The sequence below is a fragment of the Octopus bimaculoides genome, chromosome 2, assembly GCF_001194135.2.
Source record: "Octopus bimaculoides isolate UCB-OBI-ISO-001 chromosome 2, ASM119413v2, whole genome shotgun sequence".
Classification (NCBI taxonomy): Eukaryota; Metazoa; Mollusca; class Cephalopoda; order Octopoda; family Octopodidae; genus Octopus; species Octopus bimaculoides.
The window spans coordinates 107,127,281-107,153,317 of record NC_068982.1 but is presented as its reverse complement, the minus strand read 5'-3'; the positions used below and the strand labels follow the sequence as shown (position 1 = coordinate 107,153,317).

General features: G+C 35.7%; 1 protein-coding gene across 1 annotated transcript in view; it reads left to right on the top strand.

Moving 5' to 3' along the window:
• Positions 1-26,037, top strand: part of LOC106871016 (deoxyribonuclease gamma) — a 93,675-nt gene that overhangs the window by 48,592 nt on the left and 19,046 nt on the right. Inside the window, exon 3 of the mRNA XM_014917271.2 lies at positions 9,643-9,711. Coding sequence (XP_014772757.1) covers positions 9,643-9,711 — 69 coding nt within the window. The remainder of the gene's footprint in view (positions 1-9,642; positions 9,712-26,037) is intronic.

The window sequence follows — 26,037 nt, the reverse complement described above, 5'->3', positions numbered from 1 at the left end:
GCATATAAGCACGAGTCATGTTTTCTATGTAGTGCCTCGTGTTTATATGTTAATCTAGGTTGTTCTGCTGATGATAGCTGACCTTGCAAAATATTTTATTTTACTAAAATAGCTTGAAACCATGGTTCAGAAAATAGATTGGTAAATGTTTTTATTTTTCATTCCCTTTCGAAATTATCCCTAATTGTGGTATAGAGTTTTTTGGCTGCTCTTTCTGGCGGGTTAGATGTCCTATTATAGGGATCTCTGTATTTTAAATAAATAAATATATATATATATATATCGTTCTTTAAAGCTATTTCAAAGGAGTTTTGAACTTAAAATATAAGGATTAATTAAATATTTCTAACGTAACATTTCAATATCTTTGTCGTTATCATTTTTTGTGTTTAATGTTCTATCTGCATTGCTATCGCCTTATTGATTTTATATACGTAATGAAACTTGGTCACAATTTCCGACCGTCAGTGTTCAGTTGTCCATTGAATTAGCGTACAAGTAGCTGGATATTCTAGAGACACGCGTCCCTTTAACGTAATTCTTGGACGGAATCAGTGCGGTACAGTGTGACAAGGCTGAACAGCACTTATGACTCTCTTGAGACTACTGGCAAGCAATTATCGTCAAACTCGGCTTTGTAATGTTTTCCATTTTCATCCTTGGAGTGATAAAAAAAATAGTATTACCGTTATCATTCTCAGAATTAATGGGCCGAGAAATAGATCGAGAGTTTCATTTGTTCAAAAAGTGAACATGCATAAAACATGTTTACAAACTCTCTATGAAAATACCCTAATATTTACAGATCCTAGTTTTAACTACTTTATGAGACAAGCCTATATCTATCCTTTAAGGTAATCTGTGAATATCTTTTACAGAAATAGCTGAGTATCATTCCAATTGTGCCCATTAGAAATTAAATAACTGATGCATTTCTTAATTAATAGATGCAGTAATATTTAAATTTAGCATAATCGGTGTAATTCATTGATTTTACAGCTCAGTTTTACACAACTTATAATTATTTGGTATTGCTATGTCGATAATTAGTATACTATTGACATTTTTACCATAGATACTTGTCAGATTTATTTTGTGTTACCTGGTGATATTTCTGTATGCTAAAGTTTCATGGTATCTTTTTGCTTTTTCATTTTCTAAAACATGTGGAGGTTTATACAAGTACCCCAGAGCATTTTATCAAAAGAATTTATATTGGATAACCAGACGCAGGAGTGGCTGTGTGATAAGGAGTTTACTTCCCAGCCACATGGTTCCAGGTTCAGTCCCGCTGCGTGGTACCTTGGGCAAGTGTCTTTCACCATAGCCATGGGCCGACCAAAACCTTGTTAGTGGATTTGGTAGACGGAAACTGAAAGAACTACTGTGTGTGTGTGTGTGTGTGTGTGTGTGTATGTGTGTGTGTGTGTGTGTGTGTGTGTGTGTGTGTGTATCTATACGTGTGTCTTTGTGTCGGTATTTGTCCCCAACCACCACGTGACAACGTCCTCATAGCTTAGCGGTTCGGCAAAAGAGACGAAAGAATAAGTACCAGGCTTTAAAAATGTACTGTAATCGATTCGTTCGACTAAAACTCTTCAAGACAGTGCTCCAGTATGGCGTTAGTCTAATGAATGAAACAAGTAAAAGATTTAAAAAATAAAAGACATGTATAACGGCTTCGTTACGTTACTGTATCGCATCCCCAAGTATATTTGGGCGTAATTAGTACAGGACATCATGATATAATGTCTCGTTTTCAAATAGAAAACATTTGTCATCTAAGTTGCTGGAATTGTGAATATTTCTTCCAAAGTATCTAGTCCTTTTATGCTGTCACCACTAAGTATATTGAAAGTACAGTAACACCTCACTTTACGAGGACCCGCTTTACGAGACCCCAGGTTTACGACTTTTATTTTTCAATTACAACATCCAAATTTTGAACGACGTGCAAAAGTTTCTACTACCATAACAAATGCTTCTGCGTGTTATCTAGAAATTTATAGATAGTGAAAAGAAGCTTCTAAGCGAAAAACTCTAGACTTGTTTTTTAAAAAGAAATCTACAAGTCCGACTAAGAGTGCTTGTGAATCGGGGATCGCGTCTACAAGTGACGGTATGCGCGAGTCTAGTGCGAGTGAAAGTGATTCAGATATGATTATATTTTTTAGTATAAATGATCTTGACATTCTTTTAACTTTACATAAAATATTCTTTCCATTCTACTGTTGTTTTATTGCCATTTATTTACAAGTATTATAAATTTTATAGGTAAAATATTTTTCTGAGAACGAATTACGATTTATAACATTGTTACTATGGGAAATTATTGTTCTGCTTTACGAGTTTTCGCTTTACGAGCGGTTTCCAAGAACAAATTAACTGATATATACACAACTGCTCCTTCTATCGTCCCCCAGAATTAGTGCTTTATTTCTTTATCTGATGTCTCTTAAGTTCATAGAAGCACTGACCATGTAAAGAAGTGTTTTTACTGTTGTTCTCCACGGTTAACTTACGTGCTGTCAATACATATACCCGTTTTGGCTGTTACTTGAAATTTATAATTTAGTAATCCGGAATATAATCACTAGGAAGAATTTTGATGCTATTATAATAATCCTTTTGCTATAATAATAATTAGCAATGGCATGTAGTAGATCTTCTTGTGAGGTAGTTGGCATCATAACTGCTTTTTAAACTGCCCCCTGCTATTCAAGAGTCCCCTAACACCTCTTTACATATAGACTTATTGGTTGTTATATTAAATGCTTAGTATTTTATTATTGTTGTTATTATTATTATTATTATTATTATTATTATTATTATTATTATTATTATTATTATTATTATTATTATTATTATTATTATTATGAATAATAGAATCTAGGTCTGTCACGTTCCAGTTCAACTGCAGAACCATATGGCTAGCACTGCAAATGTGTTAATGGGGCAAATTGTATTCTTGCTATGCAGATGAGTTTAGTTTGTTTTTATTCTTTTTTTATTTTTATTCTGCCAAAATGTTCTGTTCATATTCACACTCTTACACACACACACACACACACACACACACACAAACACACACACGCACACACACACACACACACACACAACTTTACTTCCCTCTATAGTCAAGTATTTCTTTTGGACACAATCGAGAATACGTTTTTGCTCGCATGCGTGTGTGTATGTATGTGTGTAACAGTAAAACCGCCCAATTCATGAACATTTTCCCGTTTGGGAATAATAATTAAGATTACCGTGAAAAGTCATCAATGATTGGGAAGCTTAATAGTGACTTTCAGGGTTTTATTGCCGGGGGTCCAATCCTAGAAAGGGTGAAAAACAAGACTGCTTTGACAATATGATCATTGTTTGTGCCATTGTGTTATTGATAAATACAACATTGTCAAGTTGGCAGGATCAGAGAGAGATGACACACGGTGGAAGCTGTGATATGATAAATATGGGAGTTCTTGAATCTGCTAAATATAGGAGTAAATTTCCATATAGGGAGAAAGATTGAAGAGTTTGGCAAGAATAGAAGGGCTTGCTCTGGAGAGAATTGTTTGAAGATAATGTAAAGGTCATTTATAGGTTGATAGCATTGTTGATTTGGAGCGATTGGCAGTGTGCTCGCGTTTGACGTGTTTATGAACGTGGGTGTGATACTATTGAAGTGTGAAATGCAGTCTTGTCGAGTGTGTGCACTAAGCAACTGAAAGCAAAGCGTGAATCAAATTTAGAAGCGTTCTTCGCAATACTGCTTAAGGAACCATTTTAGTTGACAAGTAATAGATCAAATGATAATGCAAAGTTGTTAGAGTTGTTCATAACTAAAGATCAAAAGGGCTGACTGGAATTCGACAGGCGAGAGGGCTTGCGCGCTAAACTTGGCACAAAAGTATCTTTTGCTTTACGGGTGGTAGCTATGCAGGATTTGAGGTGGTGAGTGAAGTCTTTCCAATCAGTGAAGGTAGTGATATTCTCTAAATTTGTTGATTATATTCTTCTCCGTATGAGCGATGTAAAAGGACTTGCTTAAGAGGATGGTTTCATTCGTCTTTTTGGCAACCTCAGATTACTCATTGGTCAAACGAAAAGCACATTTACTACCGAGAATTGTTTGCGTGGAACTAAGAAGAATTCCGACTAGTTAGCTGACTTGAAGTGCCATAAAGTTCGGGAGGCCAGTACGAGGTGGTATCAAAAGATTCCTGGACTAGTTGTGGTTAATAAAAAAAAAATAACTTATTTACGTAAGTTTTAACATCATCTCCTTCGAAATAGACAGCGTTCCCAGCGTTCCTGCCACTTTTGGAATCCGACCTGGAAGTCGTTTTCTGTAAGCGAGTCGAGGACCTTCTTCGATTCGCTCTGGATCTCGACAACGGTGTTAAAACGGCGACCTTTGAGCTGCATTTTCATTTGGAAAAGATATGGAAGTCCGTCGGGGCTAAATCTGGCGGATAGGGCAGGTGCGGAAGCTATACCATATTGTTTTTGACAAGAAACTCACGAGTGAGGAGAGATCGGTGACAGAGTGCATTGTCGTCATAAGGAATCCAATTCTTCGCGCTCCACAGATCCGGTCGCTTTTGCCAAATATCCTCCCTCAAACACTTCAAAACGTCGTAGTAGAACTCTCAATCGACAGTCTGGCCCTGGGAAACAAATTCTCGATGCACAATCGTTCTGCCGTGAGCATCACCGGGGGTGACGCTCATGGCATGTCTTCCAGATTGCTCTTCGTCTTCCAGGGACGTTCTGCCACTCGAAACATTGTATGCAACCCGTTACCTAATGCCGTAAGCTTGCCGAAGCATGCTCAATGTCTCTGTAGCAGACTTCCCAAGTTTAACGCAAAATTTCATGTTGGCTCTTTGTTCCTGTCCATGACAAAATCGCAGACTACAGCAGACACGTGATCACAAAAACATAAATTTCACAACTTGCGGAGTAAACTGTGATGTCATTCGCCACAGACGCTGGTTGTTCAGTAAAAACTGGGTTTAAGTATAAAAAAGGATGAAGTGTATTTGAAGTGGAAATGTGTCTTGATCAGGAATACGAATAGTGGGTGATACAAACTGTTGCAGAGAGTAAAGTAGGGTAAAATGTTCGGCTTCCGCGGTAGCAAAGTTTAGAGTGCAAGAGGCAAGTGAAATTGTAAACATTGAAGTCATTGTAAGTGTATGCCTCTGTGTGTGCGCGCGCGTGTGCGTGTGTGTGCATGTGCGCCAGCACTTGTCTAAATATTAGGATTTCAGTGAGAAATCTGTTAAGAATTCTTTGACATTATACATACTGCTTTTGCTAGATTTATATTTGTTGTACATTTTAAAGGCACTAAAGCTGAATTAATTTATGACCCTTGATGTTATGCAATGATAAATGGTGTCGTACACAAAATAACTTTTTCTTATTTGTAACGGCGTTAGAATGGTGATAAAAGAACTGATAAAAGGTGAAATACAGAAAATGGTTTAAGAAACACTAGTCTAAACCTTTTACTGTCATATACCAGTACATGTCTACATTCTTTCTTAATAAAAAATTTCAGATTGTATTCTATCCCTAAAAGAAAGAGACTTTTTTCTTATTTTAATCGTGACACAATCTGCTTGAATAAATGGTTGGAATCTATCGCAAGAGTTCATTCAGAAGAGGTTATCTTTTGTTTTACTCCCTTCGGAATTTTGATAATTATTTTTGAGATAAATTTTCATTCTTGCAGATTTTCAATTATTCTGTCAAACAGGCTTATATTTCTGGTGTCATTCTGTCAGAATTCGGTCGACACCAACATAGTTTAGTTGTAAAAAGTGATGTTATTGTACTTCGTATGGTGTCTTGTAACATATATATTGCAAAGTATATATACTAAACTATTATTATATGGTAAATTGAAAGTGCGGAATTTTGCTCATTAAAACTCAGTCAAGTCATCTGAATGTAAAAAAAAGAAATTCTTGTAGTAGAAAGGAATATTATGGCAAATTTAAAAGTAGGAGGCAGCATTGGATGAATGCTAGACTAAATTAGTTACATACCAATAATCGACTCATCACTACCTCCCCCAATCTACCCTTGTAACAAAAATTTGAAATGATATTAAGCTGTAGAGAAAGGCGGTGAGCTGACAGAATCGTTAGCACGCCGGGCGAAATGCATAGTGGTATTTCGCCCATCGTTACGTTCTGTGTTCAAATTCCGCCGAGGTCGACTTTGCTTTTCATCCTTTCAGGGCCGATAAATTAAGTATCAGTGAAACACGGGTCAATGTAATCGACTAGTCTCCTCCCCCGATTTCAGGCCTTGTGCCTATAGTAGAAAGGACATTAAGCTGTAGAGAATTGGACTGTTTTAATCCCAACTGAAAACCGTCTTATATTGTTTACATTGATAGTGGTTCTCATAAAATGAAAGATCAGGCTGGCTACTATTATTATAAATAAAACAAACTCACGAGCGTTCAACCATATTTTATTGATAGAAAACTGTGCATATAGATACGTAAATTATTACAGATTCACTGGTTATCAGAATAATACATAGGAAATAATTTACTGCGTTGGCTTAGACATTTGCTATCTGAAAGGGGAAAATACAAATACAAATACCTCCAGATATTGTTAAAACTCGGAGAAGAAAACCGTGATGTCTTGTCTGAAGGCTAGCTGTGGTCTGCCGTGACCTGTCTTCCTTGAAGGCTAACTAACACACATCAAGAAGGCTGTGTGTTAGATGCCAAACTGTGTAACTATTTAACTATGTAAAAGGGCGCAAAACTAGAATATTCGAGAAAACTGTATCACGTCACAGCTTCACTCTGTTTGGTTGATTTTATTGATAGAAAACATTACATATCAATCACGTGAAACTGTAGTAGCATACTCATGATCGGAAACATAATTTCGTAGTCAGGGTTTGAATCCTTACAATATATTTTTTCCATCGTGTCACAACTCAAAATGTTTGAGAGTGTAGACGTTCGGTTTATTCGAAAGAGCTGCCAAATATCTCTCAAATTTTTTCTACTATATTCAAAATGGAAGGGAGGTGCGTAACTTAGATAGTATAACCATGGATATGTAGTACACAGTCTTTGAAAAACAAAATAAGTCCGAATGATCATAAATTCAACTCTGGATATTTGATCGTAGCTCTGCGGAATCGTAATTGACCTAGGGCTAAACAACCACATGAATGTATAAATACTTGAAAATTATTGTGTAATAGCTCTGCACTAGAATACACGGCCGACAAAACAAAATTGACCACCGACAATGAAAGGTCAAGAGAAGTGATTACCCTTTGACAGATAGCTTTGATTGTGAATGTTTAAGCAATTGACTTTTTCATACTTGTACTAAAGATGAATAAATATTTATTCAATGCCACTGATATAGGAACGCATCAACTACAAGAGATACTTATAGTAAATAGTGCTTTAATATTCTATCGCCTTCAGTCTCTGGTTGTTGCTATTTTATAGTAATGACTGTGTGATTTAAATCTATTGCCTATGATCAATACTATCAAGTTAACCCTATAAAACTCATAACAACAGTATCAATGGAATTTACAATTGACTAAATGGAGTATACAGTTAAATGAAGTACATAATTAAATGGTAGTTAACATTTAGTAAGCAAAGTAAAGATTTTATTAATTGAAATTACTCTCATAATAAAAAGAAAAAACGTTAGATTTCATTATTAACTCTTGTGAAGAAAAGCAAGTGAAACAATTCCGAAATCTCAATTAAAAGTTGAATAAAGACGTGTAGTGAGGTGTGTATCTGACCATTGGTCCTACAGAGACAATTCCGGACGTGTTTAGATGTTATTAGACCTCCTCAGCGAGAGACAATCTTACCATACTTTCCAAATCCCATACGAATTCAGAGAATAATAAATACTTTGACGGAAAACATTTGTTAGAAAAACGACTGGAGAAATTTTCTTCTACACGGAGAACATATTTAAGAAATGGTTAACGTGTTTAACACGAGCCATTTACATTCATAATGAAAAACAATCATTAGCTTTAATGAGTATTATTATAATTTTTTTTTTTCTCAAGAAAGGCGTGTTATTATTTTTTTTTTAATCTCTGAAAATGAGATGTTTAATCAATTTCATCATAATTTAAATTTTGCATAAGATTATAATATTTTAGATAAATTATTGATTGGTATAAAGTTGAGTTCAATAGTCCTAAATTAGATAAAAGATTTTCGATATTCATCAGTTTGGTTTTCAATCTCCATCAGGGGTTTTAATCTTGCATGTGCACTTAGTACCAGACTGAGTTCGAATCCTAAAACTTTCTTCCTAAAGACTTAAGGTTAATAATATTGTTATTTATTGTTCCACTGATGAATGCAAGATTCACAGTAAAGGTGGCGAACAGGCAGTGTCGGTAGTGCATTGATTAAAATGCCGAGAAGAGAATCTATTTCGAATCTCTGTGTTCTGTGTTCAAATCTCACCGAAATCATCATTGTCTTTCATCATTTCGGAATCGATAAAAAAATGTCCAATTAAGAAGATCGGATTGGCAGAACTGTTAGAGCATCTGGCAGGATATCTTGAAGTATCTGTTCCGGCATTCTTACAGCAACGCCTGTGACGTCTCTATGTCAGGTTCTATCGGCACTAAAGCGCCAAACTTTTCCTTGGACGATATTGGTGACATGGAGAGGTGAAACTTAGTACGCCTAGGCAAGTGCCAATCTTCCTCAAAAATCCATGCCCAGACCTATGCAAACAAGATAAGTATATGGTTAACCTTGGTCGACGGAGGCCCTAAATTCATATTTACTTTTCAGTAACAGCAGTCATACCGAGTTTATGTAAGCGTTGAACTTACTCGTTAGATTACAAGCTAGTGTCAACACAAAATACTTGACTTTTTTCTTTCGAGTTTGCAATATGATTCTTTATCAGTAGCGCAAATTTCATTTCAGGTTTGCACTGTGCTTCTTAATCAGTAGTGTAAATTTCATTCCATAACAGTATCGTTTGCTTCCTCGCACTATATATATATAATTAGCCTTTCATGACATAGATGTTTCTCCTCTCATTTAGTCTTTCTGACTTTCCATTCATGACCATTTCTATTTCTTCCAGGCATAATGTATCTAAGATTGCATTATCCAATGTATCCTTGGTTTCTAAGATGATGTATGATTTTGGGTGACTGATTTCAGCAGATCAAATGACGACATGAACGTTCTCACCAAGTTTCACTATGTTGTACTGAGTGACAGTGTTACCGAACCAGTCATGGACATAGATTGCTGCTACTGCTGTTATTGTTGTTGTTTAACCTTAGATCATACTGAAGATCAAAAGTGTTCCGTTCGTACACATTCGTCTTTTTTGCGTATCGAGAATAATGGTATTTAAAGTGTACTTCTTACTCTAAGATATGATTTAAAGGAACTTAGCTGCTATCTTTTTGTAGAAGAAGAAACCACGCGCAGGCTCCTTCGGTGTCACACCATCGATGTAGATTTTCAAATGGAGTTGACCGTTATCAGATTTTTATATTGATTCTACAATACCTAACCAGTTATAAAATTATTCTACGACTAACAGACATCCATTAATATCTTTTATTTTTCAGAGAAAACTTTGGCTACAAACTCAGTAAACCTCTTGGAGACGATAAAGAACAATATGGCTTCCTTTACAGGTAAACTATCCAAAATTCAGTTTGTCAATGATATTAGTCAACATTGGAAAAAAAAGTTAACTTCATAAAATATGTGAACCACCCCTTCTTTTTTCTTTTTTTTTTTTGTCTTTTGTTTCAGTCTCTTTTTTTTTTTAGTCATACTCTTATCTCATCTATTTATATTCCTAACATGATGAACAAGGGTTAATGATAAAGATACTTTTTATAATTGTCTCACCAATAGTTTGGAAATTAAATAAATAGGTGATGTTGAAGCAGTGTTTAACCTTTAATTTTTTTAGTGGTGTGTGTGTGTGTGTGTGCGCGTGCGCGTATGCGTATGTGTGTGTGTGCCACATCAAAGATAATGAGACCAACAAAACACGTCTTCAGCTTCGTCCTGTATATGTATGTGTGTGTGTTAATATATACACACATATAAGAGTAATAATTCAAATGAGTAAAGAAGTCAAATGGACATTACAATTATTTTCGTATACGGACAATATATTTATTCCATATCTCATACAATGTTATGCAATTCATACTCTGTTGTGCAATCCATGTTATGATATATAGAAATGTGTAACAATTCTGTAATCCATTCGCTTCCTCCGATGTTATGATTTGAAGGCACCATTGACCAAATAAATGTTGTAGAATAAGTTAATTTGCGCGTCTCACAACATGTAAATAGACCGAACATGTAGCTTTCACTTGATATCTCCTGTAGGTATTTAAGACATTTACATCAATCGAAGACTTGCGGATCTCCTTTTGATTTCGAAATTCGACGCTAGCAAGGATCCGACATGATGTGCATGAAGTGAAAGCCAGTATTATACCATCCCTCATTCTCTCTTTATATATGTATATTAAGGCGGCGAGCTGGCAGAAACGTTAGCACGCCGGGCGAAATACCAAACGATATTTCGTCTGTCTTTATGTCCTGAGCTCAAATTCCGCTGAGGTCGACTTTGCCTTTCATCCTTTCGGGGTCGATAAATTAAGTAGCAGTTGCGTACTAGGGGCGATCTAATCGACTGGCCCCCTCCCCCAAAATTTCGGACCTTGTACTTAGAGTGGAAAAGTATATATATATATATATATATATATGTGTGTGTGTGTGTGTGTGTGTGTGTGTGTGTGTGTGCGTGTATAATACGCTTCTCTGTGGACAAATAGTGTAAACTAACCTTCCAAGAGACACACAGACTTGTATGGTGTAGATACTTTTTTTTTCATTCAACCATTTCATATTTTTACCTCATTCTTAGATACAAGTCGAGTGGTACTTCTTTGCGGTCTTATTTACTTTCAGTCCATTTTACAAGTTCGCCTTCATGAAATAGTTCTTTTGATAGATTTATTAACAAAATATGTTTTAGGTTTTTAATGGATTAAACCCTAAAATAACTGTTGACGCTTTGTGTCTTATATTCTTTGATTGGTATCGTCTGAAGAAATTAAATTCAGCACATTTTTTCATCCGTCACATATGTTCATTTATGATGTTTTCTGATAAAATTATTTTGTACCTTAAAATTTAATCAAACTACTTATCCATTACTAGCTCTTATTGTATCGACTACAGATTGTATAAAATCAATATTAGACTGCATTGGGATAAGAAACATCTTGGAAGTATATTTCTTACATTGGTATAATTCTAGAGTCACTATTGGGGAGGACTATAGTTGATTGAGCCGATCTTAGTATTTTTACTAGTACTTATTTTAACGACCTCGAGTAGATGAAAACCAAACTCGAATCCAATCGCATTTGAATGTATAATGTAGAAGGACAAATCTAAATACTCTAAGGTATTTCCTGTCAGCGTGCCGCTCTGTCAGATTTCAAAAGTCACGTGTATATTAGTATAATACTACTTTGCCAGTGTTTATTGAGCGAAAACACCTAAAGCTCCACGAGGCTCCGGCAGAGGATGGTGGCGAACCCTGCTGTACTCTTTCACCACAACTTTCTCTCACTCTTTCTTCCTGTTTCTGTTGTACCTGTATTTCAAAGGGCCAGCCTTGTCACATTGTGTCACGCTGAATATCCCCGAGAACTACGTTAAGGGTACACGTGTCTGTGGAGTGCTCAGCCACTTGCACGTTAATTTCACGAGCAGGCTGTTCCGTTGATCGGATCAAGTGGAACCTTCGACGTCGTAAGCGACGGAGTGGCAACAACAACAACTTTGCTAGTGAAAGTAAATAGGTGACATGTAACATTACTATAATCGTTATGGGTTGAGCTGTAGTTATACTGGTATACATATAACAGTGAAAGATTAGAAATACAGTTTTAGGGAGATGTTTGGTTTTAGGATTGTAATATGTTCATTTGTACAGTTACCGCTGAAGGTTTTATTGCTGTTATTGTTTATTCTCTAGTTGAGCAGATCTGTGATCAAAGATGTCCTAGTTGTAACTATCTTATCTTTTTTTACGTATGAAGAACATTTTCCAGTATTGTCCTTCTATAATGATAGAGAGAAGTTTCAAGGATATTTGACTACTAGTTCTAATAGATCGAGTGTCCATGTAGAGGAACCTTCTTTAGCTCATGTAGCTCCAGTCGTCGTATAATGCGTAATGAGCAAATGAATTTGCTGAGGCCTAACCCTCTTCCACAATCGAATTTGCAGGCGCGTCGAATGTGATGTATAATAAACTCTAAGAATTGTAATCGAGTCGACGATTTAGTTTGCGAAAAAAAAGACTGTTGACATGTTACAACACTCAGATTTGATGTGCTACACATTCATTAAAAAAAAAATCCTTGAATAACTTCAGGTCATTGAGTTTCAGCAGCATATTTACATACGTACCAGATGTATAACTCATTTATTATTGATTTAACCTCTTGAGAGGGGATGGCCGTCTTTCTAATATATTTCTTATGAATAAAATTCATTGATAAGTCCTCAACTTATCAGGTTCCCCGTTAGCTCGTTGAAATTTTTACGTGGCAATACGAGGAAGCTGGTCGACTACTTAAAAATTCACCTTATTCTCATTGATTATTGATATAATGCGGCGACACAAATTTTGGAAAAAAAATCGATGGTTATAGCTAAAATGCCTTTGATCATTGACTCGCTTAATCAAGGCCAACCTGGAGTTACAACCCTCGACAAAAATTATAGAATCACTACACGTAGGAGATGTTCGTTCAGTTTTTTTTTTTATTTCGTAGCAAATAGACAAAATCACGTACAAGGCACAAAACAACTTTTGTTTACTAACTGAACACTCTAGTTCCGTGGAAAATACTTCAAACAAATTAAAGTATTTTAATTAATGGTTTATTTTCTCCAAGACCGTACTGAGATAAAAACAATGGAATCGCCATAAGATTTGCACTTCTAAAACAAATCTCAAAATGCAAATTAATTTATAGTTAAAATAGAGTGCTTGCAGATTTTAACGAGTTATTGAACTCGAAATGTTGATTGAAAAGAAACAAGGACCCCGAAAATCCAATACGGTGGGTGGTAAAAAATGTTGGCTGTTCCCTGTTAATTTTTTTAGTGTGTGGTCACTAATTTGGCGCGAGTGTTCTGTGATTTAATGTATGAAGAGTATTCGTGAGAGAGTCTATTCCAGTGTGCTTTTGATAAGCGCGTATAAAGAATGTCAGAAGGCAGCTCATTTACAACGAAACATTGAAAACTTTATGTTAATAAAACGAATGTTGGCAAGTAGTAACAATGATTAAACTGCAGGTTTATGCGAATCATCTACACGTATATGCGAGACTGGAAAAATCTCATGACTTACTTCTTACACAGAAGTGTTATGTAGAAGCTGTTGTAAGTTAATAAGAACTAGAATGTACCGCACATTTTGAAGCAGAGTTGTAGCTGATATTATTCAAGTGAGTTCCGTGAAATTGGTGGTGAACGCAAAAATCGTTGCATTTCAAAGAAAGAGATATTACCTCTAGGCCGTCTGTTCACCAACTGACTTGAAACTGCCGTTTCACTACTAAGGCAGATCACTGCCATTTGTATTTAAACAGATCCAGCCCTGAACAATGCCACGACAACAAAATAGATCTTTCCTGACTCACTGCAGTTTTATATAAAATTTGATACAAGTATAAATAAAATGGGACAATTATAAAAGGAAAATATACAGGTTCACCATAAAAACGTCAAAGCGTTAGAATAGAAAACTCAAAGCAATATGCCTGGAAGATAACTGAGTGGCTGTGTGGTAAGTAGCTTGCTTACCAGCCACATGGTTCCGGGTTCATTCCCACTGCGTGGCACCTTGGGCAAGTGTCTTCTACTATAGCCTCGGGCCGACCAAAGCCTTGTGAGTGGATTTGGTAGACGGAAACTGAAAGAAGCCTATCGTATATATGTATATGTATGTGTTGTATATGTTTGTGTGTCTGTGTTTGTCCCCCACAACATCGCTTGACAACCGATGGTGGTGTGTTTACGTCCCCGTAACTTAGCGGTTCGGCAAAAGAGACCGATAGAATAAGTACTAGGCTTCCAAAAAATAAGTCCTGGGGTCGATTTGCTCGACTAAAGGCGGTGCTCCAGCATGGCCGCAGTCAAATGACTGAAACAAGTAAAAGAGTAAAAAATGCAAAGACGCATCACATATCTCATTCCATGATCAGTGTCCTAAGTCCATCCGTTGTCACAGTACCACACTCCTCCATCAAAGTGTTTCTCATGTGTTTTTAAGTACTCCTACGGTTCAATTTTCTCTGGTTCACTTTCCAGATGATGCCTTGACTGGCTGACAATTCCGTGTGCTGAATTAATGTTAAGCCCCTTTATAATTCGTTATCAATAACTATAAATAAAAACAATTTTACGAAAGTTTCTTTTAAATTTTACTTAATTAATCTCGTTAGATGTTGATAAAGACTTTTGTTATTTATGGTGTTTAACATTTAATAGGCTTTCTAATACAGAGTTGCTAATACACCTGTTTGATCCAATAAAGCCGTCACCATATGCATCGATTAACAATAGTTATGAATTACAAATTTTAATTTAAAGCGAGAGGACAGTAGATGATAGAAATAGAAATGCACCTTGATTAGCAACGTATATGCTCTAATTTCATATTCCTCAGAGATCGAAAAAATAAGTACCAATTATGCTGAGAAGGAAGAAGCAGCATTGTACCGAACTAATATTTCACAGTTTTTGATTACGAAATGTTATGTGATCAAACGCCACCGAGATAAGTACTTGTTGTATATCAGAAGTAGACGCCCTGCTCTGTAAATTTACGTCTTTATGCCAAGTTAAGAAACCTATTAACTTGAAAGCAACAATGGTGGAGAAAACTGCAGCAGTAGAGGGATAGAATGAATTCGGTGATTTGGGCAGAATTGGCAGAATACCTTGCAATTTCAAGTTATCGTATTTGATGACATATAAGAAGTCCCCTTTTTCTTTTAAGAAAAAGATGCTTCAAAACCTCACCCTGTGTCCTATATGCGAAATTATGTCTCCTCTTTACCTCAGTATTGGAGGGCGTCCGGTATGCCCGGGTGTCTTTTATGCCATCAAATATGGTAAGTTTTTCTTTTTTACGTTCTGAGTTCAAATATCTTTAAGATTGACTTTGCTTTTCATCCTTCTGGAATCAATGAAATAAAATATTAGTCAAATATTATATCCTTCTCCAAAAGTTCTAATGTCAGAAAAAAAAATGCCCTGAAGTATCGGGACCTGACAGTGAATTATCAATTCCAGCCTGTGGCGTTTGAGACGTTCGGAGGGACTGAGCCACTAGCCGCGAAGTCCTTGTCAACGTTGGCAGCTCGCCTCGCCGAGATGTCAGGTGATGCCTGTGAGGGCGCTTGATTTTCTCAACGCCTTAGGCTCGTCATTGCCTGTGGTAATGCTGCCAGCGTGCTGGCTTGCTTCAGTAGGTACCGTTAAACCTTGTGGTGTGCGACCAGTTGCTGTGATAAAAAAAATCCCTACAAAAGGTTTCAATACAGTTTTAACTGAAGAATTTGGAAGAATTAGATGAAAGTTCCCCGATAATTTTCTTTCATGTAAATAAATGTTTATGTTAATTATTACAATGAGTTCTTGATTTACATCGCTTCAGGATTGCAGAAATTTTTAGTACTTTGCGATTCTTGCAATGGTGATACACCTGGTAATGCAAAAAAGACTTGTCCTTTTTAATGGAAGATGCGTAAAAAAGCAATTATTTATGAAGCAAAGATAACATCTCAAACGAATTGCGGAAAAAAATATCGTTATGCACAAGTGCAGCGCTAAACCATTTTCTAATTACACATACACCTTCATCAATGAGGAATTTCTCAGAGAAACATAAGATATATGTGACTGATAGTTTGAACACTGAGTGGTTAATCACAGAAAACATCACGCTAAGTTTTTTTTTCTTTTTGCCCAGCACAGATTCTATATAAGAAAAATTGTAATAAAACTTACATTCAATGTATATGTATGCATGCATGTGTGTATGTGTAGCTTAAAATAATATAAATTTCATAAAATTATGCAATACATACATACACACAGAAACCGCTTCTTTCTCTATTGGCAAGAAATCTTGAAATAAAACTGAATAATGACATACATACATAGTGTTATGATCTGTTTCTTTTGTTCAAATATCTAGTCAAGGGAGTGTAGTAACGTCTGCGCATGCGTAGTTTTACGCATGCGTAGAATAAAACAAGCAAGCGTTTCCCGCTCAATTCATTCTCTTTCTCGCTGGCCAGCGATTGAGCATGGACGTGTGTTTAAAAGTTGTCCCTACATCTTTCGGTCTTATACTCGACAGCTCGTTATTCTCACCTCTAAAGATGTATAACTAAAGATATATATGTTTTACCAAGTAAATAAATGTTGTTTAAGTTGTTTAGTCTGGAGTTCAGCGTTCCGTCTATTTCTTTAATTTTATAGTAGAAAGTCAGGTATACAATCTAAAGATGTATAACCCACTTTCTACTAAAGGAGCAATTTGATAATTGTGGAATGACTTGATCGAAAGCTATGACAATTAATAGATAAAAATATAGTTTGAGTTCAATTATTTATATTTTCTCTTATGTGGATTTAAATGGTTTACTATATGTATTTAATAAACTCGAAGGTTTGTATTTTATACGTAAGATGCTGAGTACTTTTTCTGTATTGGAAGGACGTAAGCAACTTTCCAAATTACCGGAAATATATGAAATGCAAAAGAAAAAGAATAAATTTAAGTTAACAATTCAGCTAATTAAAATGCAAGCTTAATGAAAATTTATGGAACACTAACTGAAAGAACCAAAAGATTTGTGGGGGAAAAAATTAAGTTAAAAATATTGAAATCTTCGCTGATTACAAATTCACCAGAAGAAATAAATTTAGTATAAATCTTCTGAATATCGTTAAAAGCTGAATGAATTAAAGAAAAAAAGTTATTCGCCTATAATAGAGAAACGAGGTTGTGTAATTAGAATTGAAATAGAACATTTCGATCGAAAAGAAAAGCTTCAATCTAAATAAAAATTATAAGATATTGAGTACAAAGTAGAACGATAACTCCTCCATCCTGCACTTCCTGGCCTACATCTGATAAATACCAAAATTTTTTATCAAACGGCTGAAAATTTCATCAGAAATTTTGCTATTAGGCTAAGACATACAGTTATTGAGAATAAGTGGTTAGCGTATATAATAGTCATAGGAAAACTGCGGCCCGTTTGGCTTTCTGAGTGACATGTCGAGTTTCATGTTTCATACGGAAAATAACGTTTATTAAAATGTTGTTTCTTTTCTCTCTCTCTCTCTCTCTCTCTCGTTCACTGACTCACTCAAAGAGGTGTGGGGAAGCTGGTGTCAAAGGAGAATAACAATTAAATGTCTGTCTAACCTCCCTTACTTATTAATGCCTGTTGCGCTGTGGGTACAAACATTTGCCGTTGTCAGTCATCCGTATAATTTTCAACATGCTTCAGAGTCAATTTAGAACCTTCCAAACATTCAAGAGCCTTGAATTGGCATCTCTACTCAGGACACGAATGAAAATTATTGATTTTATGTTTAATTTCTGTTTTCAACGCTAATAACAATTTCTTGCGATAAATCAGCGGCTATAACTACACGTATGTACCGCACAGCATTATACGTGTTGCGTAACGTTGTCTTATTTTGGAATTGACAAAACTTTACTTTGCTTCATTTCTAAAGCCGAATGCTTAAATTTTTGGTCTTCTATAGTGAAAATGGCTGAGATACTTTCAACGAAAAATGACCTTGAATTTTTTCAAGAGTGCGACCCGCCTTATGATGAGCCATATCTCATGCGGCCCACTGCTCGAAAAAGATTGCCCATGTTTGATATAATATTGTTTCTTATTTTGGCACGAGGCCAGCAATTTGAGGGAAGTGGATAAGTTGATTACATCAACTCCAGAGCTCAACTGGTACTTATTTTATCGATCCCGAGAGGGTGGAAAGCAAAGTCAACGTCAGTGCTATTTGAAGTCAGGACGTAAAACCGGAAAAAAAATGCTGCTAAGTATTTTGTCCCGCGGAGTAACGATTCTATTGGCCTACCACTTCCATGTCTGATATAATATTAAATATGGTTAGATAATTATGGCAACTTGCACAAAACAGAAATATCATATAATAGTTAAACAGACTAATACTTTAAACAAACGAATAGAGATAATGTCAAAATGTTGTCACAAAAACAAATTCTACCTGACACACTACGACAGCAATTTACAACTTTAGTTCATCAACCAGATGTAAACAAATGAGCCGACTGTAAGATGCGAAATATCAACGATAATTACGTAAGCATTTCAAAAAAGGAAGCTGTAGATATGGCATCTGATGAACGTTTCCCCAGAGTGAAAATTTAAGTAATGGAGAAAAACTAAATTTCAAAATAATAATAGCATTTCTCTACGAAACATATTGAATACTCTTTACTACTTTATTCGTATTTTGTCACATGTAAATAAGAATAATATTCAACTACATCTCCCTAATAAAAGCTATTGTAAATAACAAATAGTAACCCAATCACGTGCGAATAACCCATGCAGATAAAGAAAATTCTTTTTAAACTGTTTTGCTTGTTGCTGTAATCATTGTTAGTGTTAGGGTTGTTGTTGACAACACTGTCACTGTTGTTTGAGAGAAAAAAAAAAAAGAAAACATATCAGCTGATCATAATTATTTCAAATTATTGCTTTTAAAACCAATGATGCTTGTTTTGTTCAAAAGAAAATTTAACATTGGACATTTTAATTCCGCTACTTGGTCCAAGCATTTTCTTTCCACCCACACTTTTTTTAAAGCAGTCATTGACCTACAAATGTTCAGTCTAGGCATCATTCACTTAATTTTCATCAGTTTGGGAGAACTTGCAAAGATTTGGTCCCTCCCCCTCTTCTTCTTCTCTTCTTTTTCTTCTCTTCTTCTTTTCGTTCACCTTCTCCTCTTTTTTCTCTTCCACATCCTTTTCTTTCTCCTTTTTCTTCGTCTAAATATCTTTTCAACCTGAGAAGTGAATCGGCGAAGTCGTTAGAGCCTAAAACAAAATGCCTTGCACTATTTGTTCCAGCCTGAGTTCAAACCCTGCCGAGCTCAAATTCGCCTTTCATCTTTCGAGATTAATAAAATGAAAATACCAGTCAAATGAAGAGCGAATGGATAGAATGGTTAGAGTATCAGTCGAGAAGATACCTTGCTGTATTTTTCTTGTTGTTTGCGTTCTTAGGTGATAGACATAATCAGTCCCTCCGTTTAACACCCACTTCCACTTGGTCTTCAGATACCTTTAGTGGAGTTCACTCTGTTGCCAGCATGGAGACCAGGATTTCAGTTTGAGAATAATTTCCTCCCTTCCAGTCTCAGTAGCCCTAAAACAGTGACATAAGTAGGTTGCAAGGACGGGGTGGAGATATCCCCTTTTATGGGGTGACAATTTTGAGTCTGCTGCAGGAATCTGTATCGGTTAGGAAGCCTGGATGGAACGGCAAACACGGGCGGCACACACTTTAGTTACACTGCTATCTTAAAGAAACTAAAGAACCATACTCGTTTCCTTTCATGAATAAGCGATTAAAGGATTGTAGGCGCAGTTACCTCCCTTGACGAAGGCTGTTTAAAACAGCTCGCCACTAGATGGCGCACGCAACAGTCAGGTTCAGACACTCACCTCTTCATGTTTCGCGAAGAGACACTAGAGTGTGAAGACATGACTTAGCTGGCTCTCGTACAACACACGCCAGCTAGCAGATATGAGTTAATACACAGAAGATGAGCATGGCCTCCACACATCAAACTCTTTCCTTTATTATTCAGCTTGTATATATTTGAGACCAAGAGTAAAGGTATTTAAAGTTACAGCCTCATTCTATGAATTCATTGTACCGTGTTCCTTTATCAAATGATATTACAGCCTTCTGAACAGAGTCATCATTAGATGGTTCCACAACCTGAGAACATCATCTAAAGGACCATACTCGTTGCTCCTCGTGACTAAGTGATTAAAAATAAGAAATTAATCTTGTGTGTACATTTGTTAGCTAATGTTAATACCTACTAAACTTTAGTTCATCTTCGCATACAAATACAATAGTAGTTTGCTGAGTTGACGATTTGTAAGACCAATTTGAAATCCTATAAGGATTTGAACTCAAAATTGTGAAGTGCTAAAATAAATACTTTAAGAGTTCATTGATCTGCATACAGTATTAAGTAATCTCGAATATCTTTAGACAGTTTGAGCAAGCCGAAATTTCGAAGTCACTGCCAACCTTTTCATTGTAAAAGTTAATATGTACTCTACTAAAAAGTATTAAGTAATCCAAAGCTGAAGATCAGTGAAAAAGAGAACACCTATGCTGAACACTTGAGGAATTTACAGTTACTTTATCCAGATTACAAGTTCAGGTTTATACCTGTAATTATTGGGGCACTGGGATATGTAGCACACTGCATAAATCTTGAGAAATTAGACTTCTCAGAACCAGAAAGGAGAAAGCTAATTCGAAGACTACAGATCCAAGCCATCACTGGAACTGTAAAAATCTGTAAAACTTTCCTGAAGTCTATCATTTAAGTATATGTGAGCATGTCTAGATATGCAACTATATGCATGAGAATACATACATAAAACAAAGCATACAACTCTGCACACATACATACATACATACATACATACATACATACATATATACATACATACATACATACATACATACACCCTATTATTGATGTTGAAATTCCAGTGAAGGAGCCTTGGATCTAGGTTAGAAACTGGCTATTTCTTTATTGGCAAGAAATCTTGAAATAAAACTGAATAATGACATACATATCCCACGAGCTTCCATACAGTTTCTGTCTGCTAAATTCACTCACAAGGTATTGGTCGAACTGGGGCTATAGTAGAAGACACTCACACAAGGTGCCACACAATGAGATTGAATCTGAAGCCACGAGGCTACGAAGTGGATTTCTCAACCACACAATTACGCCTTCTCCGATAATACTAATTATAATAGTGGACATTGATATGGTAATTTTTCATTATAAGGAGGCATGTATTTTATAATACACCAGTAATGTCATTAAAATTGTACAGGTTTCTAGCACCTGGCTTCAAGTGGATCCATTCATCAAATTATTGATATGGCTTGGGTTTTTTCCCACGTTGCTGATCAATTATGTATTTCTATTTTTCATTAAGTAGTTAAGGCGGCAGAATTTGAAGAATCGTTAACAAGTTAGATAGAATACCACACGGTATTTGTTTTGAATCTTTGCGTTTTGAGTTCAGATCCCACTGAGGTCAATTTTGCCTCTCATCCTTTCAAGATCATAAAAAAGTGACTGCCTGGAGCAGTGGATTGACCTTATGATATCTGTTCTGACAGCCATGCCTGCGATTTCACTGGAACTCAGCTAAAGCTGGAGCCTTTTCCCTGTACAACATCAGTGGTGCAGAGAGGAATGACTACTGTGCATAGGAAACTGCCAGTCTTAAAAACAAAAAAAGCAAGACTTGCTTCCCATCTATATGGCCATGAGTTTAGTCCCACTACATGGTACCTTGGGACAGTGTCTTCCACTATAGCCTCAGACCGACCAAAACTTTGTGAGTGGATTTGGTAGACGGAAACTGAATGAAGCCCGTTGTGTACGCATGTATATGTATATCTATGTGTGCTTGTGCTTGTCCCCTACCACTGCTTGATAACCTGCACTGGTTTGTTCACATCCCATAACTTATCGGTTCAGCAAAAGAGGCTATAAAATAAGTGCCAAGTTTTAAAACATGAAAGCCCTGAGGTCAATTTGTTCGACTAAACCCTTTAAGGCAATGCCTCAGCATGGCCACAGTCCAGTGAATGAAATAAGTAATGGATAAAAGATACTTGCACATATAGATGCAGACACTTAGTCAACCTTGACCAACAGCAAGCAGTATAGAAATTGATGTTGTCATTTAACCCAATCTTAAATCTGATTCTTTTATTCTAATTCCATTGACATCGAGGATGCATTATACAAACATTGCTGAGCAGACCTGTGATCAAAATCATTCCATCTGTAACAAACCCATCTTTTATTCAGGCAGTGTATCTGGAACTTCCTTATATTTGATATGATTCGAGGGATTATTTCTTGTAGATAGAACGACAGCGTAAAGACTTTACTTTCTGTTCGTGGTCATTTGTAGTAGGTTGTTTGTTTATCACCAGGCGAACTTTGAGGAAGCATTCGTATGACCAAAGACATTCCATCTGTGACCGTTTCATCTTTTTCGGACTTTATCAAGTGTGTTCTTCACTTTTGTAATACTTTGGGGTGCTAATATTGGAAGTTTTAACAGTTATTACTAGGAGATTGAGTGACATCATTGAAGCTTCCTCTTGACAAGTAGTTTATTACTGCTGGGCAAATATCTTCAACAACAAGAACCTTGAACAAATAGCCAAACTTATTAAATATGTGAAATATGGTCAAGGAAAAGCATGGATCGATGAAATGAAGGCATACACGCTGGTTAATGGTAATCCAAAATTATTGATCTGAACTCAAAATTCTTTTGAAACTTTGAATTTAAAACAAAACAAAAAATGCGTTATTAGTAACGCTGAGAATGGCTTCGAAGTAATTAAGTCGAAATTCAATTTCTTGTGTAAAAATCCTATTTCTGCATTAATTATTTATTAGTTGGCACGGAATTTTGATTATCCAAGCATGTATTTTCACTAATTCCAAAATGAAATTGAATATTGTGTTCTTAATTGACATATGACTGAACTCCTTTTCAGAAGGAAATATCATATTGCATATTTGAACATGTAGAGAGAGAGAGAGAGAGAGAGTTGGTGGTGACAAATGATTTAAGACCCTCTGTTATATTTCACTTTAAGTATGTTGTGTTGAATTTTGAGATTAACCAAAGAAGTGTCCTTTCAAGCAGAAAAAAAGGGGGGAGTTTTTTAAGTAACCTTTTAAACATTTCCTGTTGAATTTGTATTCTTTTTTTATGTATAATTATTATTGTGTGTATAAATATACAGTGGATTTCATTAATTTCATGCGCTATCATTTATATGTATGTGTTGCGTTTGTGGAGGTTTATAAAAATAAAAACGTATGTGAATGATTTCCTGCTGGTATACTTGTAATTATTATGTGTACCGTGTATGTTTATAATGTATATATATCCATGTAACCATGCATCTGCATCCGAATTTCGCTTACTTAGCTGGGCATGATACAGTTATAAACACATAAGCAAATATATTGATTCAAACAGTTTTAATCACAAATATTTAATCTAATCATAGGTAATGTCTGAATTTCAGAAATTCTGTCACTCTCTATCAAAATTCTTAAACTGTAGATGTTTTCTGTTAATACACAAGTTCCTTTTAAACCACTTTTCTGCGTATTAGGGTACATGCTTATCAACAACAGATGAGTCATATTCTGTCACAATGTAAAGTCATGGAGACAGACGATTATATTTTTAACCTTTTGAGTTCCTTTTCCTTATTCAATAGTCATCAACATAGCTGGCTTCTTATTAAGTTATATCATTTCTTTTCTTATCAATAAAAGCTTTGAATGTGACTAGCACAAAATACTTCAAGCTAAATTACCCAAATAGCCTCTCCATCAGGCATCTGTTACATCAAAAGTGTTCTGTCAGATCACACCATCATGGGACATGACATGGAGTTCAATAAACGAACATCAGCAACCCTTGTGTGCCTCGTATTTCAACCTTATCTCCACAAGCTTCCTTCTCTATATTAAAGTCCTGCATGCTGTTACTTCTAACTACCCTTCACACTTCCTTAATTTTCCACATCCAGGGGACATTCACAAACAATCAAATTGCTTCACACTGGAGCTACCCACCTTATTTCTATGAACAGAAATGCTAAAGGCATCTTTTAATGGATATATGATAACCAAGTCTTCTTCAAATGCTCCAAAACAATCATTACACATGTCAGGAATAGATTCTTAACAATAGACATGCTAAGAAAAGTAAGTTAGCTTCCTTTCTGGGCCATGCTGACTCATAGAACCAGTTTTCTGATGCCAGTCCATTACAGGATTACTCATTTTTGCCCACTGAGCAAACTGGAGTAACGTGAAATGAAACATTTTGCTCAAGAACACAATGCATCTCCCAGTTGAGCAATTGAAACTACAACCTTACAATCATGAATCCAACACCCTAATGACTAAGCCATGTGCCTCCACAAAGAAAAGTAAAGAGTATTAATAATATGTTTAAAACTCTATGAATACTACACCCTACAATTTGATGTTTCACCCCAACTGCAAGCCAAAACTGTATAACAAAGGCTTTCTCATTAAAGCCAGAAAATATTATAGCCCTAGTTGGATACCTGCTCTCTTCAAAGTAGAAGTGTAATTGATATAAGACTACTACTACCCCAGTGCGGAATGTTGTAGCTGTTATATACACAAACATTCTAGAGCAGACCCCTTGTATAAAAACAAACAAATAAATAAATAAATAATGAAAATTTTAAATAAAATAAGTTAGACTATCTGGATTATTGGTAATAATTCACTCACCAAAACAATACAACTACTGCTCCAAAACATGTTAGTCCATCTCCCATTCTTTCTTTCTCCACTACAATAGCCTTTGCTCCTCTGAATTACCCAGTTTCACACAGATTCCATTGTCCAAATTACATTCTCCTTCATCATTAATACTTTGTGACAGAGATATGTTGTAAATAAATGAGAGACGAAAGATATTAATTGTTAGTTGGTTGAAAAGGCCCTTTATTATATCATTATTGTCATTGTTACAACGTAGAAGACCACTTTTTATTGTTGTAGTTGTACACAGGTTATTTGTAGTTTTGTTATCCAGTCCACAGGTAGTTAAGTTCATCTTCTGTTGACTGCTATGAGGACTGATGGCGAAAGAAAAAGTAAAAGAGTGTAGACAAGTAGAAAATGTAAGAGCTGTGGTGTCGCAAAATGACAGGCCATACTTGAAGAGATGTTCTTTAACCAGAGGCCAAGCAATCAAAGAGGGAGAACTGATTTGGGGTTGTATATCTTTCTTAACTGAGATCAGGCTGAACGAGGGACTTTCCCCTCTGCAATCAGCCCTGACCCGAGTCTGACACAAAAAGGTTACAAGTCACAGTTTACAGTTCTATATTTAAGAGATGTGGAATTATGTACATTATTTACAATTGACGGATATTTGTCCTCATCTTGTTTGTTGCTAACACAACGTTTTGGCTGATGAGGACAAATATCCATCAATTGTAAATAATGTGAATAAAGTCACAGTTTACTCATAAATTTTCTAGTGCAAAAGGTGAGAACACTAAGGAGATAGCCTATAGGAAGATGTAGATTCCGGGAAGTTATCTGCTACAGTTGTCTTTCACACCACAAATGTGACACTTTGTTCACTACAAATTCTGATTTTTTCAATTCTTTTTCCCACAACTAACTCTTTAGAACTAATTTAAGCTCACATATCCTATACATGCATCCATCTGCAACAGTTTAATCTGAATATCATCCACATCAGCTTACATGTCTAAAAAATCCTGTAGTGGTTATGGGTACAACTCTGCTCTGATTAAATAATTTTGAAAGCTTATATTCATGAGATGGCAAATTAGATATCCTAAAAGATTTTGATTGACTCACATCTAAGAAAAAATAAACATTGTAGAAACTCCCCATCTCTTGGCTCTTAGTTAATCTGTATTAAGTGTGTCCTGGGATTTGAAAAGAGAAATGGCTTTCAACTGACATTTTCAGATCAAATCAAGCCCACC